The sequence below is a fragment of the Monomorium pharaonis genome, chromosome 6, assembly GCF_013373865.1.
Source record: "Monomorium pharaonis isolate MP-MQ-018 chromosome 6, ASM1337386v2, whole genome shotgun sequence".
NCBI classification, from domain to species: Eukaryota; Metazoa; Arthropoda; class Insecta; order Hymenoptera; family Formicidae; genus Monomorium; species Monomorium pharaonis.
The window spans coordinates 8252097-8272998 of NC_050472.1; the positions used below are offsets into that span (position 1 = coordinate 8252097).

Consider the following 20902-nt stretch of genomic DNA (forward strand, 5'->3'; position numbering starts at 1 on the left):
TATTCTTATTTTATTTGTATTTACTCACTAAATACTCCCCACCTTAGATATTCCTAAGATATATATTCCGTTTATATCCCAAAACTGCTGTATATCTGCAATAAGAGTTACAGAATCATTAAATATCCCCTAAATTATTTGGAATAGTGTATGAACATTATATGTACAAACGGTAAAGATATTCATAAAATATATGACAAAGAGTAAAGAATCACAGGAGACGACATTTGATTTCAGAAAGGGCAACGGATATTCTATATATAAAAGTGATTACTAACTCATCCCCGTTGAAAAAATGAAATGGAAATCCATGGAAATCCATATACATGTGAATAACATTTGGATTTCCATCTCATCCCCAATGAGCACAATAATGTTTGAAAAATATTTTTTTTAATGTTTGAGAAACATTTTTTAAAACATTTAAAAAAACATTTAAATAATGGGATAAGTCCCCTTTTTTTCATGAAAAAAAAATGTTTATTTTACTTTAAAAAATAAATTCTGTTATTATTTAATAAACATTTATTTAACGTTTAAACAAATTTTTTTTTAATATTTACTGAACATTTGCTTAATGTTTTAAAAGCAAAAAATTGTTTGCATTATTCAATCATTTTGATAAATTCAACGTAATCTCACCAGGCCAGCATCGCTTAATTTCTACGATAACTTAGGGGAGAAGACTACATGTTTCAGCCAACCCGCAGTCGTACCTGTTAGAATATGTTTAACTTAATTATACGCCCGAAAAAACGGTCACTCATCCAACTGTTAGCCACCGTCGACGTCGCTTGACTTCAAAGATCGTACGCAACCTAACACTTTGTGATGATCCATGAGTACTTCATGTTCATTCATACATATTTGTTATAGATTATTCCAATAACTGTTGTCAAAAGGATGAAACATGTACAGTTAACTCATGTTTTTATAATTAAACATAAAGTTTTAGAGTTTTTTACTAATTTTTACATATGCGAAATAGCTACATGTGGAATTATTGTAACAATTGTTTCTGAAAAAGGATAATATGTAATGAGATATGTAAGGATATGTAATATTCAGATTTGCAAATTTGCGGGATGAAATATGATGGACCAATCAAAAGTGGTACCCACATGTCACCACTCTAATTACAGACTCTCTAGTAAAAACTATGTACCAGTGTTGCCAACTCTGGGTTTGCTGTTTCTACAAAACGGCATAGTGAATCCTACCAGAAGGTCTATTCTTGAAACGAGGACTCTAGATGTCGTATGCGATATTGTATGCTATCACATACAATATCGCATACGACATCTAGAGTCCTCGTTTCAAGAATAAACCCCCTGAATCCTATTAAATTCACGAAATTTGAATAATTTTACTTTTAGGTTGTAGTTAAGGAAAAATGTTATAGGTTTTTCTCTAGTTTTTTACAAATAATAATAAAAAATAATAATTACACATTTATTCACAAGGGAACCTCGCGAACTCGAAAATTTAGATTTTAATAAAACTTGGCATAAATGTAGAGGGGGTAAATACATGAATTTAGAAATTTTTAGTTGGTGCCCAAAAACAGTTTAAAGGGGTAAAACCACCCTTCAAAGTTGAGACATTTTTGCGGTTTTTTGATATATCTCGTAAATTAAACAAAATATAAAAAAAAGTTTCATACAAAAGTTTTACAGTATAAATACCTTTATTTAACTACGCTATTTATTAAAAAAAAATTTTTTATAATCTTTTTTTTTCCGAAAAATTAATAACGTAGTTAAATGAAGGTATTTATGCTATAAAACTTTTGTATAAAACATTTTTTAATATTTTGTTTAGTTTACGAGATATATCGCGAAACCGCAAAAATGTCTCAGCTTTGAAGGGTAGTTTCACCCCTTCAAACTATTTTTGGGCACCAACTGAAAATTTCTAAATTCATGTATTCACCCCCTCTACATTTATGCCAAGTTTCATTAAAATCTGAATTTTCGAGTTCGCGAGGTTCCCTTGTCAGTCTTAAAAAAAATAACATATATTTGATAAAATATATGTAAATATATATACATATACATGCATATAATATTAAACATTAAATTCAGTACCGCGTTTCTGATATCTCTCTGTCATTATTTGAATTGGGCGACCGTAACCGTAACTGGCTAAATCGAGTATGTGATTGGTCAAAACCTTACTGTTACGTCTTACGAAAAGTGTGTGCCACACAGGTCTTACACAATGTCGAGTCATAGCTGCAACGCTGTTTAGCTTTATTTTACCGCCAAAGAGCAGAGCAGTAATTACCAAAAGATTTGTGGTGTAAGTTAATATTTAAAGAATTTTTTTAATAAGTTGAGCATTTTCTAATAAGTCTTATTGAATAAGAGATATATAGTGCTTCACAATAAATTATTTTATTTGTTTAACATTTGATAAATAATGGCAGCTAAAATAATATACACTGTAGTGTTTGCAAATAAATCCTTTCACTGCTGTAATTAGAAAATTATATAATTATTAATTATTAAATTTATGTAAATTTTTAATTGTAATAGAATGTAATATTTAATATTAATAATTAACACGTGTATAAAAGATAATAAAATAATTAATAGTAAATTTATTAATATATTGATTATTGTATTATACACACTTGTAGTTGTAATAAATAATTAAATAAAGTATGCATTAAATAACTTTCTTTATTTAGAAACAAATCTTTAACAAAATCATGTTATTTATTAATTTAGTTTTAATTTTTTATTAACAAATAGATTTTATAAAAACGTTTCGGAATTATAATTACTCAAAAATTATATTTTTCTGGAATATTTAATATGAATAATCTAACCGTTTAACTGAAATTAGAAATTTCTATCATTACATATTTCTATCTACAGAAAAATAAGTGATACCAAATGTAAAAATGTAAAAATGTTGGCACTTGTAGAGTGACAACACCGTCGAACTTAACTTTTTAGCTGTGTACGATTGTATCGACTTGTGATGTAGTCGGAAAGCACTAGTTCGTACACAGTTGGTCTGTTCTTTCTAGCTGCACTGTTGCACCGGTGCAATAAGTTAAAGTAAGACAAGTATATTTTTTCTCATTCTAAGGCCGGTATTCATAGTCGATTCTTATATTTAAGATCATCTTAAGTACAGTCTTAAGATGCCATCAACCAATCACAGAGCCGTATTAGCATCTTAAGACATTACTTGAGACGATCTTAAAATAAGATTCGACTATGAATACCGACCTAACTTATTGCACCAGTGCAACAGTGCAGCTAGAAAGAACAGACCATGTGTTACACAGTGTCGCCTGTGTACATTACTGGGAAGTCTCCCCTATGTTAGTAGGAACGTGCGGTGCGCGCTGTAGCGAGAGCGACTTTTGCGCGTGCGCAAAACTGTCAAGGTACACCAAGTAGCAGCACCGTAATATGTTTTCACTCTCTTTTCAGCTTAACTAGCAATATAGTCTTATTACATATATGAATATCCTATGAATATTCTTTAAAGAATACGAATATCTATGGAATATATATTTAGAATAATAGGAATATTTTGAGAATATTAGGGGAATATCTAAGGTTTGCTGCATCATTACTCTACGATACAGATGGCGTGTCATACATACATAGGATGTCACTCTCCTTTAATTACTATGTAACCCATGACTTATAGCAGAGAGCGCGATAGTATGGCATGTGGTGGCATGGTGGTAAAAATTGTGTAGACCGTCTCATTGCTTCCTCAACGTATTAATAAAAAGAATACAGTCTCAAATATCACATTTAGCTACTTTACTGTGATAACCTCCAACAGGTTATGGGCCCATTATATACGCGTGGCTAGTGTTAATCGTGGCATTTGAGTTTAGCTGCAAATTTACTTGTGGTTCTTTGTTCTCGCATCCAACAGAAAAATGGACAACTTAACGGTCAGCAAATTTAATGGACACGATTTCGCAGTATGGAAATTTCAAATGATGGGCTTCCTTGAATATCACGGTCTACTAGAAATAGTAGAGGGTGTACAAAAAAGGCCAACGTCTGAAAGCACAGAAGAATGGGATAAGCTGGATAAAAAAGCGAGATTTTACATTGGATTATCGTTGGAATCGACGCAGTTACGTCAAGTAATGAACTTAAAAACCTCTGCTGAAATGTGGAACCGACTCGAGTATCTGTACGAATTAAAGAATGCCACGTCGAAACATTTATTACTGCAAAAATTTTTCGAGTATAAAATGGATGACGATACTAGCGTTGCACAACATGTTGCAAAAATTGAAGAAATGGCGAAACAACTAGAGGACCTAGGTCATAAACAAGATGAAGTCACACTAATAACAAAAGTTCTACACAGTTTACCGCCAGCGTTCAGAAATTTAATTGCAGCATGGGATTCAGTGCCTGAAGAAGAGCAAACAATGAAAAATTTGCTGCCACGACTCATGAAACAAGAACTATTAAATAAAGGAATAACCGGATTACAACTCGATGTCGATACAGGTAATGCATTCCCAGCTAACCTTAGATATTTCTGAAATATTTTATTTATATCCTAAAATTGCCGTATCTGCAATAGGAGAAAAATATTCACAGAATTATTACAGAAATGTCCCCTAAAATATTTGGAGTAGTGTATGAACATTATATGTACATACGATAAAGATATTGTTGCGCGCCGCGCGCCGCCCGATACATCCCTGAAGCGCCAGTCAGCTGACGGACCGCTCGATATTATCGATCAGCCGGTTGCCGGGAGAGATTTGTAATAAATAACTGAACTGAATGGCTGGTTGCCGGGAAATGTTTGTAAATAAGATGAGATGACAGTTTAGCATCGGACTCCTGCCGAGGAGGACGTGTCACGCGCTTACTCTGGGCTTGTTCGATAATAAAGTCGTTGAAATTCATTTAACGGTTTGGTTTTCCTTCAGCACGAGTGTGAGTGTGTATGTGTGTGTGTGTGTGTGTGTGTGTGTGTGTGTGTGTGTGTGTGTGCGCGTGCGGGTGTTTCTTCGGTGACTCGACGCAACAATATTCATATATAGGCTGCGTTCCGTTTCAATGCATGATGCGCATAATGCATTGTTCATCCTTGTTTAACATTTGACAAACAACAAAGATGAACGATGCATCATGCGTATCATGCGTGAAACGGAACGCACCTATAGAATACATGATAAGACATATTTAGAATATTAGAGGAATATTGCTACGAATAAACTGTTATGCGCATGTAAGCATCTTGCTATTTGTGCGCGCGCAATAACTACTACATTGGTAATTGGTTGGGATAAACGCGACGTCAGCGTTCACGCATCTACATGTCGGAGCCTAATTGGCTGAGCACGTGCACGTGATACAGACTGACCGTAGCTGCGTTCCGTTTTACGCATGATGCGCATGATGCATCGTTCATCCCGAGTTGTTTGTCTAACATTAAACAAGGATGAATAATATATTCTGCGCATCATGATCATGCGTCAAACGAAACGTAGCCTGTGTCAGGTTTGTGGCACACGCTTTCCGTAAGACGTAACAGTAAGGTTTCGACACATTGGATTGGACGATTGTAACCGTAACTGGTTAAATCGAGTATGATTGGTCATAACCTTACTGTTACATATTATGGAAAGCGTGTGCCACAGCCCACAGGCCTCATGTACACTCAGTGTACCGGTTAGGTGCCTGGGGCTCGATTCTTGAATTTATTCGCAAGAGAAACGTATTCGCAAATTCTGTTCTTACAGAAAAGTTAGAAATTTATTGGCTATCGTATGGCTATTAACCAATAAACTTACAACTTTCTGTTAGAGCGAGTATTTGCGTATACGTTTCTCTTGCGAATGAATTCAAGAATCGAGCCCCTGTTTGTTAGAGCCCGTATTAGAAGTGCGTAGAAGAGATCGACCGTGTTTGCAAAATGAGTGATTCAAAGCTCAAGAATTCTTTACACATTGTAGTATTCCCTATATTTCATGCAACCGTTTTATCACTTCAACCATTGAGATATATATGTTTTCTGTAATAACATAATATGTATAAGAGAGCATCTTTTTCAGACAACGTAATATTAACAACAATAATAGCTAGGACTATAAAATGTTAAATATAAAGACTGTATTTCAAGATTGATAAAATTATAGCGCACAGTTTGTATGAACTAAAAATAAATAAAAAAATTCACATAGAGATTATTAGTATCATGAGCTGCTGTTGATCAATGTAGGCAATCTAATATTTATCTTTATGTTTAATATTTCATCAGTCCTAGTTACTATTTCTTTTTATTTATTAAACTTCTATTTCTTCATCATATTTTAATGCATTTTTTTAAGCTAGCACTATATATTTTTATATGTAGAATAAACATACAGGATAAACACTTTTTTGAATTTAAAAGAACTGTTTTTGAACTTTTTACTCTACTGACATGATTTTATCATCAGTAAAGACTATAAAGATAGGGCAATAAAAATTCTCTGAAAACGTTTTGCCACTATACAGTAAATTAATAACTTTTATTAAAGATTTAAACATTTTTTAAATATCAAAAATAAATATAATACAATTAAATATAGTAGAATTATATTATTTATGAAAAAGTACAATGCATTGCTATTTATTGTTTGTCTTTTTTTTGTTTGTAACTTAACCTACCCTAAACCTAAACCTAAGCTTAAACCTAAACCTAAACCTAAACATGTATACTTTGATATTTTTTAAATTACAATTTAAAATAATGCAATCTAACTTAGAAAATAACTGATAAAATACTGTTTTAAACTTTTGCTTTTTTTAACAGAAGGAAAAGAGCTCCCAAAGATGGTTTCTATTTTTACAAAACTCAAATATATCTGATTTTTTTAAAAAAGAGTTTCTTTCTTGTTATAATATTCCATGAGGTCCAGTAGACCTCAAAAAAAGTTTGGCGCCTTGTATCTAAATCATTATTTGAAAATTAGACGAATTTTTTTTCATGTTAAAATCTAAAATTTTCACATTCGCTACTGGACAGTATTTCTAAATAATATTTCAAATTTATTATACCTTTTGTATTTTCTTTTTATTAAAATAATGAAAACTGTTAATACGACAGTCCGTTTTTTTTAAACTTTATTACTTTTATTTGAAACATTTTTTTAAAAATGCATTGTTGCATGTACTTATTGCCTTTACACTACAGAATACATTACATTTATTTTGTCAATGACTTAAACTTGCTTTTTATTTTATAATAACTATTTTACTATATATTTTAATTATTATACTTTATTTTATAATATAATAAAAAATTATAAATATTACACATATGTCTCAAAGAATATTCGTCAGATATTAATATAAATGTTACCTTGCAGATTATATATTGGCCAAAGACGTAAAGGAATTTGTTATATGTCTCTTTGACACAGGCTTACACCTTGTACCGAAATTATGGTTTGTACCTAATTCTTTTAAATTTGTACTGTTTCCATCATACAAAACTGAAATGAGAATAATAAAAGCTATTCAAAACAAGGAAATACCACAAAACAATGACTTATGGGAAGTCCACCAAGTAAAACGCATCATGGAATCTTATGGTATGTATATTTTAAGACATTTTACATTACACATGTAATAGTTTCAAGCTTGTAGTATTTTTTTTCTTGAATATTAGTGCATAAAAATTCAATTACAATAAATAGAATAGACGTTTAGAAAATATTAATAACATTTTATTAAACATTTTTTAGCAATAATTTATGAAACGTGTCGTTTTTTACTAATGTTTTTAATGTAATATATGCAACAGACGATTTTCCCAAAGCATGGAACAAATTTAAAAAGGCGTGTTTCTTTTCTGATACTCCGTCCGAAGATACAGATGTTAAAAGAACAAAAAGAAAAGAGTATGCAAAAGAAGTAGATTCCGATGTCACATTATGTGAAGATAGTGATATTCCAAGGCCACCAAAATTGAAAAAAAAATGCAATAATTTTGAACGTGCACAATTTTGTTTAGAAAATACACTGGACGTAATAAAGGTAAATATATTAGAGACAAGGTGTATGCAAGACATACAATGTACGAACAAGTTACTGAAATGTAATCTAATTGGAACGTGCATATGTGCTAGTATCGCAATTTAACAAAATATCACGGTCCCAAGTAGTATCTTTGTCTTTATTTATTAAAATCGAACCAAAAATGTTATTCTATTACATATATAAATTCTATTATAGCTACTACTCTTGACGGAACTGTATTCCCACCACTATCACAGGTGCGCAATAGAAAAGAACGGAAACGCCCCGATTGACCACATTGCAATTAACCACAACTATTTACAGCTTAGAGTTCTTCTGTTGGACCGCCAGTTAGAAAAATTGTGGTTAATTGAGACGTGGTCAATCAGGACGCTCCCGAAAAGAACAAAGATCATATATTGTTAGTACGCTTTCTCTCAGATCAATGAATCTTAGTCTAACAAAGGACTCTACGACCGTGCGTATTCCAGTTAGCATTTTCAGTAACAATTTAAATTGTAAAAAGCGATCATAAATATATAACATAAATAATAATGATTATAAAAATGTTTAATATTGCTAATAACTCTCAATGTACTTTAATACTTACAGTCAGACAAAGAAAACGTGAAAGCGTTGTCTCCGATTCCTACAGATCCCTTGCGGATTCCTACAAATGTAGATAAAAATGTAGATGAGAGTATGTCTTCCGATAATGATATTTCTAATGATAACGTTGATGATAACGTTCTTCTGCAACGAACTGATGAAATTTTGAGTAAGTACGCACAATATCAATTACTATTTATCAAAATGTAATCTGAAAAAATGCAGAATAAACAGTTTTATATACACTGGCGCAAAAAAAAACGAAACAAAATTTTTGACCGATTTTTAGGCAATATTCAAAGTGATGCAACTTTGCGAAAAATCATTCAAATTACATGTACTTTTTTTAAATTGAAGGGCAAAAACTCTACTTTGCGAATCCCTAAGCGAAAGTTTGATTCGTTAAGTGTGAACCTTTTGTATTGCATGAAAACCAAACATGTTTTTTTTTAATTGAAAAAAGTAAAAGTTTGTTATCATTTTGCACAAGTTTCTCGTTAAAATCTTGCTAATATTAATTCAGATTCTTAAAGTTCATTCTTTTCTAAGCAATTAAAAAAAACATGTCGATACGATGTTTTTTGTTGATTGCACACGAGTTTGAAATTTGCACTGCATTTTAGGGTATTTTAGCAAATAAATATGGTATTTTTTGAATATCAAATTTTGAGTATCAATATGATATTGTACATTGATTTTATTCGTGTTTAACTCAATCATACCACCATCAAAGTGACCCGATGTGCACCACGTGGAGAATGACGTTATATTTAAATTATTTTTTAAAAAGTAAAAATGTGCACCGTGTGTGTGTGTGTGTGTGTGTGTGTGTGTGTGTGTGTGTGTGTGTGTGTGTGTGTGTGTGTGTGTGTGTGTGTGTGTGGTGTGATGGTTTGTATTTAAATTATTTATGTATTTATATATATATATATATATACATTTACACCTTTTATTATTACCTCAAACTGTGGTATTTTATTTTACAGGTAAAATAGGAACGATTGCGGGTGACGAATTAGTGGACGAAAATCTTTTCATTAGTGAGTTATTGATACAATATAAATTGTATTTTAATTACACAATGATGTACAATAATAATTTGTACTTTTAAATATTGTAGATTCAGATTTGAAGGAAATAAATGTAAATCAATTGATACAAGTTTTGAAGAACCTATCAAATCAAATATCTTTATTAGTTGCTGAGGATCGGAAGAAAACTAAGATTTTGACGGAAATACAGGAAGAATTACATCAAATCAGAAAAAAAGAAATAGAATTAGAAACAAATGAAGAGTTCAACATTTTAAATACGTTGCCGTTAGCCACTGAGCAACAAATATTAGAAATGGAACGCTTCTTATTGTACAAAAGGAATGAAAATCAATTGGTAAGATCACAAAACAATGTAAAAAATATATCAATGTGACAAACTTTTACAAAATAAAATTATATGCGAAAAAAATATTGAGGCATACACTAAATGGCACGAATTACTATTGTTCTTGCATTTTTTGATGTATTAAAGGAAAGAATTAACATGAAACGGCACATTCTTCTAAATTGATACTCCCTTATTTTTCAGAAACTAAATATTGCATTATATAAATATCAATAAAAATATAATTTGCTTAAGTAATGAAGTAAAAATCCATAGTTTCTATATTCGTGTCTTTCTATATAAAATCTGCTAAAAACATTTGTTAAAAAAGAAAATTATATTTACACGATATTCCTTTGAAAATTGCATACTTTAAAAAAGAAATGTATTATTTTTAATATTATCATTTGACATGTTTGTAGTTTTTTAACTTTTTTTTATATTTACTTTGTAATACGGTTTTAAACATAAAATTTCTACTACTCCTAATTATTAATAAAAATATAAAACAAAATTATAGGAATAATATACAATTTAATAAGAAATATTTTTCTAGTTTGTATTTGTGAACTTTTTAAATTAGTTTTTGTTTAAGGTGTATAATTAAAAAACAAAAGTGTTTTATTTATAACGCCTTTCTCTATTAATTTATTTTAGTACTATTTGAGCATTATTAATTTATGAAATTTACAAATTTGAAATGCTTTCAGCACCAGATACTACAAGAAATTGGTGGTTCCAATCCAACGGAAATGACCCGCAAAATTATGAATACACTCTTTACTCTTGAATTGTGTACAAAATACACACTTAAAGGCAAAAGAACAAATAAAAATAATTTTAGTACTTTAAAAGTCTGTAGAGTTATAGAAAGTAAGTAATAATAATAAAATTATTAACATAAATAATACGTGTGTAACGTAACATGAATAATAACATGTGCGTAACATTATTTTTACAGAAGTCGTAATAAAAAAAGGGAACACAACTCTAACAGAAATACATAAGGTAATAGAAAATTGGCTTATCAGAGCAAAGGACAAACTTATGCGTAAAGAAACAAACGCTTCAGCACATAGTATTATAGTGGCACAAGAAATCAAAGACGAGATGGACATTTATGAGTGTCTGTGATTTTTAAGTTATTACAATATTGCATGATGCAAAAACAAATATATTTTATAAGTAGAAATGTATATATAATAATATGTACAAATATATAAAATATAAATAAATACATAAACATACGTATACATATTATTATACAATTAATAAATAATTGGATTGAAAAAATTAAACATTTAAAACAAAGGTAAATTATAAAATGTTTTCTACCACATTATAGCAATTTTTATAACATTGTTTCACATTTTGTAACAATATTATAATATTGTAACAAATTTTGTAATAATTAATGTTTTCATAATATAATCAAAAATATCTTAAAAATTGAATCTAGTCCAAAACTGGAATTAATATCAAATTTAGATACAACCAGTGGTGAATGAGTTGACTATAAAATTAATACTTTTAATATAAAATATATGTTTATGTATTAAACAACAAAATTTGTAAAATAAAAAGTATTAATTTAACATTAAAAAAATAAAAGTATTGGAAGCGTTCGATCTGCGCACAGATCGAAACGGACACCACAAATCAGATTGCTGAGTTAGAGTTAGGATAAATTTATAGAATTTGATTGGTGGTGTCCATTTCGATCTGTGCGCATCTGGGACTCACTCAAAATATTTACTATTATAATTTATAACTCTACTATAGTAAAAACTATATAATTTTTATAATATTAATACTTATAATAAATTAATAAATTCTGAATTTTTTCTGCCAATAACTATATTTTTACTTAAAATTTTAGGAATATTTCACTCCGTTGCAATTTTATTAATTTATCCGTTATAACTTGCAAAATATTAAACAATATTTGTTATTCAAAAATCGATTTTGTGGAATTATTTTTTATATTTTATTGTTTATGTCTATTTTATTATAAAAACCTAAATAACACGATATGCAAAATATCATAACAAGATATATAAAGCCGAAACATGAGACGACTTATTTTCAGTATATCTTAGCATATGATTTAAAAACATCTTTAAATCATTTTTAAGACATATAATGTCTTTATAAATTATGAGACAGAATTATCATTATTATTATTATTATTATTACTGATATCAATGACAAGAAAAATTTGAAAACAAGATTTAAATCAGTAGTCATAATTTATTAGTATTTCAGAACTATATTATATAAATAGTTTTAAGGTGTTAATATGGCTCTGTTGCCAAGTCAATCCTATAAGTCATTTTCAGCGTGCTGTTGAGTCGAAAATGACTTATAAAATTGACTTGCCCATGACAACTTTTAATTGGCATGCCTTCAGCTATCTTTTGCCAGAGTGAGCCAATTCGTATAAAACTCATTTTTCCATACAAAAAGTACGGAATCCTTTACCTTTATCATATACTCATTTTCTGCAGTAGTTCTCAAAACAATATCTGAAGAGTATTTTTTTAAAAATGCAAGCAGTTTTGTTTATTTGCGGGCTGTCGAGAGAATTTTGACGCGAGAAATGTCGATTTTCATCACTGCATGTGCGTCGTCGTGACTCGGTCGGATTGAAGACCGTCTGGAAGTGCCTGTTGCACTGTTCTTCCATCCTGTTGATGTGTGCCACTCGGATCGATAAAGTTTATAAGTTTTGGTACTTATTTTCTAATGAAGAATTCTGAAAAACAATAACGTAACATCCCACTTCTGAGATTGAAAGTCGTAATTGCTAAAGTACTTGAAGAAAAAGCTGCGAGACGATCAAAGTCGCGAACACGTGTTGTAAAATGGCCGGTACCCAAAGAAAATATATTAATACCGTCTTCCATTTTTATTGGCAAAAATTCGCTGGCACCCACTAGGTTTTTCAGTTTTTTGATGGGATAACACAAAACTCCAATTTTGCACTTTCAATGGAATACAATGATTTTAGCGGTCGAATTCAAGTTTTTTAATTAGAGCGATACGCCACATTATTACTTTACACAGACATACACTTTAATAAATAATGAAAGAGCTCAACGCAGCACTACTACAAATCCAAAGCATTGTTATATAATTCTTTTGTACTTTTTCTAAGCATTATAATTCGAGCGAAGAATCGAGAAACGGAACACGCGTCTTGCTCTCCAGCCAAGCATTTGTATCACGGAAAAATTAAGTCAGTTGTAACGACTAGAAATTTTCAGTTGGCTTAGTTCAGTTGAAATAACATGAAGCTTATCTGTATTAACTAAAATGTTGTTCACATTAACAAATGCTTTCGATTGGAAAAATCGAAAATTTCTATTATTAATGTGCTTACCACAACAGAAGATTCAATTATCACAGAAAAAATAACGACTATAGCAATCAGAATTTTCAATTAGTTCATTTCGGTTGCAATAACAAATCTCATTTGCATTAACTAAAATACTGTTTTCATTAACAAATACTTTTGATTGCAGGAACCGAAAATTTCTGTTATTAATCTGTCATTTGAAATAACCAAAAACAATTGTGTTAGCGACAGAAATGTCCACAAGAATATTTTTGTTGCTGCAACCGAATTTTTGTCTGATTCCTAGGGAACAGAACCAACCCAGCGAGAAACGATAATGAATTCGACATCAATTCGACGTCGAATCGACATCGAAATGATGATTTCGATGTCGATTCGATGTATTATTTCTCATTGGGAATTCTGTTGCACCAAAGGAATATTTTTTTCCGTTATCTGCTCGACGCTTCTCGAATCTGTACTTTACAAAACACTATAAATTTATCTCTATAACTTTGGAAATATATTCACTGTAAGGAAAATTGTTTGCTGCTGTGGTTAAAGTTCTTCTAACTAAAAATACATTACTATTTTAACAATTATTTTAATATTAGAATATTTATATTTATATTTATATGTTATGGTCTCTATATATTATATTATTACATTGGATTATATAGTATATTCAATAATAATAAATTAGTTGTGTCTAAAATTTAACTGGATATGTGAAACATTTTCAATTTTTATATCGTTGTAAAGTTAAAACTGATGAAATTACCTCGCTCTATCTTACGCCTATCTTATAATTTTAAAAACTATTTATATTTAAAAAATTTAGGAAAATTTTTTTTTAATGTTATAAACTATTAAATTTTAGAACCAGCGGTCTATTCTAATACATGTCGATACTCTTTCCTGGTGAAAATTTTTCTTTAGAATTTGTTATAAATTAATGTAAGGAAAGAATGATAAAATGCGTCGGGATTGCGAAATTATTACAGTTGATTATATGTATTTTGTCGCTCTACTGATATATGTATACATATATATGTATATATGAAAAAATAAGTTAAAATAAAATGCATGATGAGACATTTTTGAGATACTTAAATTTGAAAACTTGACTAAAAAGTGTCACATGATTATAATTAATTGTGTTTTTGTGAATGATTATTGCACAAGGCAATCCGAGATGTAGAAAAGAACGCATTGGGAAACAAAGGAGTAACCATGCGGTATCCTATTATTATTTTATTGCCTGCTTTGCAGAATGAAATGTTGATACTTTAATAATACGTAATAATTATTAAATATAACATACTGTTTTTATTTAAACTATTTTATCTAAATGACTGCGCATCAATATTGCCATTAATCCTCGGGTACTAGAATAATCAAGCTAATAATATAAGTAAATATTACGCAAAAAAAAGATAACCAGTCGATAATAGCGGCAAAATGTTTCCAGGACAATTTTTTCATAATTATTTCAGATTTTTGAAAATCCAAACTTTCTTCAGTTACTGTATCTTTGTCTGCTATTTTGGATTTGTCATTTTTGAAGATTAGAAAACGTCCAGCTTTATAGCTCAAAACAAATGTTGTGATAAACGAGATCCAATTTGGTACTTCTGTGCTCATATTTTCCAGTTTACGTAAAAAGGCCGTCAGGATTATTGCGAAGGAAGCTAACCCCATGGATGCACGATAAAATAACACTGCAATATTTAAATATAAAATATATTATATAAGTAAAATACAAATTTTGAATTTGTTATCTAATAATCTAATTAGCTACATATTTTTGAATTTAATTTTAATGCTAGTAGGTTTGCTTATTACATTGTACTAAACAATTTTAATTCTAATTAAAATAATCTATTTATATAACTTATAATTTTTTCAGAAAAATTAAATTGAAGTATATTTTAAATTATTGTTACTTTGTAATAGTATTCTAACATTTAATGCAGCAGTATATTATTATATTGTAATTAATTATGCAATTAACAATAAAAAAAATAAAAATTTTTCACATTAAAATAAATGGAGAAAATAGCCAATGGCTATAATTTCTCCAATTGCTAAATAAGATATTCTTTTAATTATTTTTTAAGATACTTATTGTAGTTTATGTGCGTATATTATTAGAAATAACTATATTATAAATATTATACCATGTTTTTACTGTTAACTGCCTGCAAAATTTTTTATGTGTTTATTAAAAATTGCTGCAACGTCGAATAAATTACAGTTGACCTGTTATAATTAACATTAGACATAACGAAGATTTGTAAATTGTAATGTGTGATCATATCTTTCATTTTCTATTCTATTTTTTAATAAATATGACTATCTTTCTCTCACAGTTTGAATAAGATGGCCCATGACTTTTTTCGAGCTAAGTGTTTATGTATTTTATAAAAAGAGATGAAAATTAAGTTGTACATTTAATATTTTAAATTTGATATATCATAGATGTATTTTTTAGTACTGACAATGAGTTAAATAGATCCTAAACTTATATAAACATTTATTATAAAAAATTAAATTAAATATGTGACAATATGTGGCAGTAGAAGTAAATGTGTAAAATTAATCTTTTTATTATTTTGTAACTGTTAAATACACAAAATATGTATAACCAACTCCTATAATATTACGGTTATCTTTTCTCTAAAAGTTGTGAAAAACAGCCAATATTTATGTTTCAATATTTTAATAATGTAAAATTTTATTAAGTATTTTTTATTTAATGTCGGTAGTAATATATGCTTTAAACTTCAATAAAGCAACATACCAAACGCTATTAAAAAGTAATAAAAATAAAAGTATGTTTTTGGATTAAAAAAACTACGGCTATCATACCCGAGTTTACCCCATAATTCAGTTAATGTTATTAATTAAAAAAACATCGTAAAATTATAATTTAAAAAATAATAAAAATTTTATTCATTGAATGTTATGTTCTTTTATGATCATGTTCTTCATGGTTCAGTTACTTACTTATATTAGGAGGATTAACACCGTTATATGGCAGATTCCAGTGCAGAAAGTACGTGCATAACAAATGATAAATAAAATTCACGCTCGCCACTGCTATTCGTTCAACAGAGTTTAAATCGAGGCAAAGCACAGTTGAAGTGAGTAGTATCGAAACTGGAAAGAGAAATGTATTATGCTTATTATAACATATTCCCTGCACTATTACTTTTGCGAATAATTACTTACCGATAGCTAGTGTAATAATAACCAAGTGATGTTTGCCATGGCGCGTCAACAAAAAGTTATAAGTGATCCTTGAGAACGTATCATTCGGACAGCACATATATTTTTTACTTTCTTTTATATAATTTAAATATTTGAAATCCCATATTACATTATCCATAAAATCGGTCATATTAACCTAAATTGGAAAGAAGATTGATCATTTTATTAAAAAAAATATTGGCGCCTAATGTACAAATAAATACGACATTAGATACGTTTAAGAAGACGCTATTAGCGCTATCGGTATCAGTCTATCCGTGTTCTGGTTTTAATGAGCAATAAAGGTAGACTGATGTTGATAACGCTAATAGCATCTCCCCAAACGCATTCAAAATATTCCAATTTTTTAATATAAAATATAATAATCTTTTTATTCAGCCAGCATTAAAAAAAGATATCAAATACTAAATACGCGGTTATAAAATTGCTCATTAATTCTAGAGGCGCTAACTTGATTTTTACACAACACGTAGCTTTTAAATAATTTTATTAAATGAATACTCGCGTATAGAGAAAACATTTGCAGAAGAGGTGATTTAACAATTACTGTAATAACTGATTGAATAAAAATAGATATTAAGAATTAAATAATTTTCGAAACACATACTCCGCTTGTCACCAAATCGGTTTTATCTCCCATGAAGTTCCATGAAATAAACGTAATGCTACATTTATGTTTATCATAGGGCCAATAGGTATAATCGGGATTGCATTTGGAAATAAATTTTGCCATGGGAACACACAAAACTTCGCCCGAGTTAAAGAGTATGCATCCCTTCCAAGATATCACATGTCCCTCATACGACATATCGGCGCTAAAAATTAAAGGAATAAATAAAAAATTTAAAAGAGCTACATGACATAAAAACTTTCATTTACGTTTTTTGATTAAGTACACAAAAACATCTAGTACATTTTTTTAGCTTTTAGCTTTTAGCTTTTAGCTTTTTATATTAAAAGCAGATCTTGTTAAATTTTTTAATTTAATTTAACGTAATTACACTATGTTAAATTAATACTTTAATATGTCAAATTTTTAACATATTAAAGTATTAATTTAACATAGTGTAATTACGTTTTTTAAATTTTATGTTAAAATAACGCAATTTATGAATAAACAGACAAATAACATAAAATAATACAAAAAATACAATAAAGTTTTAAATTATAAATTTTAATTTTACTAAAGGAATATGTTTCCACATTCTGTTTCTAAGTTGTGTCAAAATGTCACTTTCTTTCTATTAATGTTTTAAATAATATTTATATTACTTTTAACGTATTTATCTTACGTTGAATTAATATAAAAATTTAAATAGACTGTTTAGACATGCAATATATGTTAACACAAATTTCCCAACTTTGTATTTAAAAAATGGAATAAAAGTAAAACATAATTAATTATTTTAAAATAAAGAGTTGGATTAATTTTTATTAATTGTAAAAAAAGTCTACTTACGAATTATTAACAATCAGATCCGGTGTCCAGATCTGCCAGTATTTTATTTTAATAAAATTGATTTCTTCGTAATCGCTCGGTGTCCAAGTAAGTTGCGTATCCATCCAAGACTGTCCAAAATAAATATTTTACATTGTATTACATTAAAAATGGAGTCTAATGACTAATGACGAAAACTTTATACACTTACAAATACTACCAAGCTGTGCAGTATTAGTTTAGCATTGTTTTCATCCTATAAATAAAATTTTTTAATTTTTTACAAGTCGCAATATATTATTAAATTGCAAAGATTAAGCAAAAAATAAGTTTCCTATAAAAATTCGTGTCTTAAATAACAATAGCAAAGCTTTTGTTTTGTTAATATATTTTATGCAAGAAATAAAACTACAATTTATAAAAAGTTTTAAAGAATGACACAATTGACTTAATATAATTTTCTATTCCATACTCGGATAATTTATACAATATACTTTTCTTTATAACTTACCATATCTATTAAACTTGGTATTAACCTCAAAGTGATATTGGTCGTATTGGGATAATTTGGATTAACAGTAAAATCATATTTGCAAAAAAGATGTTTTTTAAGGCGCATTACTGGCGAATTATTTTCTAAAAGCTTACATTCTCGTATCACTACATCTGTACGTTTTGTATTAGCGATAACGTCTATAAAAATATTTATATAATGAGATATTTACACTGTTTTGTAATTAATAGATCGAATACAACATCGATAAATTAATTAATTTTAGTTAAAAATTACTTTGTACTAAAATAATTTTTATGACAATTTAATTATACTACATTATTTTAAACAAATAAAAACAATGTAGTTACAAAGTCATTGACCTTTTTAAACATAACAGCGTGAATCGTTCTATTTTAATTTAGTCGATTGTCTTACGTACAAAATTTATCAAAATTAGCACAAAGGATAGCGAGAAGTCCAAATACATTTAATATTTTCATATTGTTTGTTACCAACCAACGACACCGAGTCGACTAATTCTGTTCTTTGATTATAGTACTAGATTAATTATCAAAGAGTTCTTGAAATTTGACGCTGTTGATACATCAGACGCCCCCATATGGATGTTAACTAAAAATGACAATAAATTTAATAAAAGTTTGTACAATATAAATAATTTAAAATTTACAATTTTTACCAAGAATTATAAAAATTTTTATTATATATTTCATCAAATCACCATTACATACACACACACACACACATTTTCTTTTATATATATATATATATATATATATATATATATATATATATATATGTACACACATACATACTTAAATTTATACACATACATACATACATACATATGTACGTAAATATTATTACAATGCTATTCTTTTTTTTTCTTTTTCTCTCTCTCTCTTTCTCTCCCTTTCTTTCAATTTGAGAATAACACTCTTTTTAACATACATTAATTTATAATTTATTTATGTGTGTATATATGTGACTTACTTTATTTTATTCTTCTTACTTTTCCTTCTTAATTTTTCTTAACTATTAAATTTTTTCTTTCTTTCTCTCTCCTTACCAACTTTTTTTTTCTTTTATCTGTTCTTCTTCTATTCTCCTTTTCCTTCAAATACAGTGTTTCTTCCTCTCTTTCTTTTAATATACTAGACACCACAGACGCATAAATGTACGGTGGTCTCGCGCTGCACGTTCACTTGGCGCGAGACACTACCATGTCTCTTGATATAATATTTTTTCAATATTTATTTTTTATTAATTATTTAAGAAAATGATTTTCCTAAATTTTTTTTTAACGTTTCTTTAATGTTTTATAAATATTTATTTTTTATTAATTATTTACTTTAAAAAATAATTTCAGTAAACATTTTTTAAACGTTTATTTAATATTTTGTAAATATTTTTTCTTATTAGTTTTTCATTTGAAAAGACTGTTTTAGTAAACATTTGTGTAACGTTTATTGTTATACTGGGTTATGTAAATAACGATGACCTTGTAGGTAAAACACTCTTTATTGTGAGTTAGAACTCCTTTTACACCAGACAAACGGAACGAAATATTGTGAACGCGCGCGAGAGCGACGAGCGAGCGTGTTCGGTAGGTATAAGAATAGGTAGGGCGCTACACTCGTATAAGGCGCGGACGGTAAGGTAGAATACTAACACTCCTCCTCGAGTGTAGTGTCAAGATGATCTGGCTTGACTCCGACGAGGGCCAGACATCTGTAGTGTTCGACCTTGGATAATCCCTTTGTGAGAAAGTCTGGGGGCATTTTCTCTGAAGAAAGATGTTTTCTAATTTGCCGCTATGAAAAACTTCTCTTATGAAATGATGTCAATATGTTTCGATCTTGCGTGAAACACATGATTCGTTGCCAGGAGTTGTGCTCCGCGGTTGTCAACCATTACTTGGATCTTTGTGGAGTCAGAAAGTTTGAGTTCTGATAAAAGTTCTTGTAGGTATATAGCCTCCCTAGCAGCTTCTGTCAGAGCCATATACTCCGCCTCGGTGGAAGAGAGAGCCACGGTGCGTTGCTTCCTGGATTCCCAACTTATAGCAGCCCCGCTTAGGCTAAACATGAATCCGATGTAGGATTTACGATCTACTGGGCATCCAACCCAGTCGGCATCAACGAATCCCTTCAGAGCTCCAGCTCCTTTGTAGTATGTTATCCCGTAGTTGATAGTCCCCTTAAGATATCTAACCTACCAAACACCAAGTTACATGTAACGTACCTGTTAGTTGTAATTTCCCACTCAACAATGTAATTGTAATATAACACGTGTGTTATATAGCAATTATATTATTGAGTGGGAAATTACAACTAACA

At 29.1% G+C, this 20902-nt stretch overlaps 2 protein-coding genes across 5 annotated transcripts; one reads left to right on the top strand and one right to left on the bottom strand.

The window, feature by feature from the left end:
- Positions 1–3656: 3656 nt before the first annotated feature.
- Positions 3657–11252, top strand: LOC105840624. Of its 2 annotated transcripts, XM_036287828.1 has the most exons (9): positions 5608–5683; positions 5878–5891; positions 7361–7585; positions 7798–8030; positions 8625–8790; positions 9608–9661; positions 9742–10010; positions 10712–10874; positions 10963–11252. In XM_036287828.1, the coding sequence occupies exons 1-9, from the start codon at positions 5628–5630 to the stop codon at positions 11133–11135; spliced, it is 1353 nt and encodes a 450-aa protein (XP_036143721.1). In that variant the 5' UTR covers positions 5608–5627; the 3' UTR covers positions 11136–11252. The 2 variants fall into 2 exon arrangements, with proteins under 2 accessions (XP_012543062.1, XP_036143721.1); XM_012687608.3 differs by lacking the exons at positions 5608–5683; positions 5878–5891 and adding an exon at positions 3657–4502.
- A 1913-nt stretch (positions 11253–13165) lies between these two features.
- On the bottom strand, positions 13166–19170 carry LOC105840623 (neuronal acetylcholine receptor subunit alpha-5). Of its 3 annotated transcripts, none has more exons than XM_012687607.3 (8): positions 19062–19170; positions 18561–18742; positions 18261–18305; positions 18071–18180; positions 17219–17426; positions 16573–16747; positions 16348–16500; positions 13166–15059 (listed from the first exon to the last, which is right to left on the bottom strand). In XM_012687607.3, the coding sequence occupies exons 2-8, from the start codon at positions 18666–18668 to the stop codon at positions 14713–14715; spliced, it is 1146 nt and encodes a 381-aa protein (XP_012543061.1). In that variant the 5' UTR covers positions 18669–18742; positions 19062–19170; the 3' UTR covers positions 13166–14712. The 3 variants fall into 3 exon arrangements, with proteins under 3 accessions (XP_012543061.1, XP_012543060.1, XP_036143723.1); XM_012687606.3 differs by having other exon boundaries at positions 18985–19170; XM_036287830.1 differs by lacking the exon at positions 19062–19170 and adding an exon at positions 18926–18966.
- Between the last annotated feature and the right edge of the window lie 1732 nt (positions 19171–20902).

Coding starts and splice junctions, on each gene's coding strand:
- LOC105840624 (XM_012687608.3), top strand. CDS start 3,914: ATGGACAACTTAACGGTCAGCAAATTTAATGGACACGATTTCGCAGTA. Junction 4,503..7,360: donor ACAACTCGATGTCGATACAG/GTAATGCATTCC, acceptor GTTACCTTGCAG/ATTATATATTGGCCAAAGAC. Junction 10,011..10,711: donor AAAGGAATGAAAATCAATTG/GTAAGATCACAA, acceptor AAATGCTTTCAG/CACCAGATACTACAAGAAAT.
- LOC105840623 (XM_012687606.3), bottom strand. CDS start 19,045: ATGAAAATATTAAATGTATTTGGACTTCTCGCTATCCTTTGTGCTAAT. Junction 18,181..18,260: donor TGCACAGCTTGGTAGTATTT/GTAAGTGTATAA, acceptor TATTTTGGACAG/TCTTGGATGGATACGCAACT. Junction 17,427..18,070: donor GATCTGATTGTTAATAATTC/GTAAGTAGACTT, acceptor TTTAATTTTTAG/CGCCGATATGTCGTATGAGG.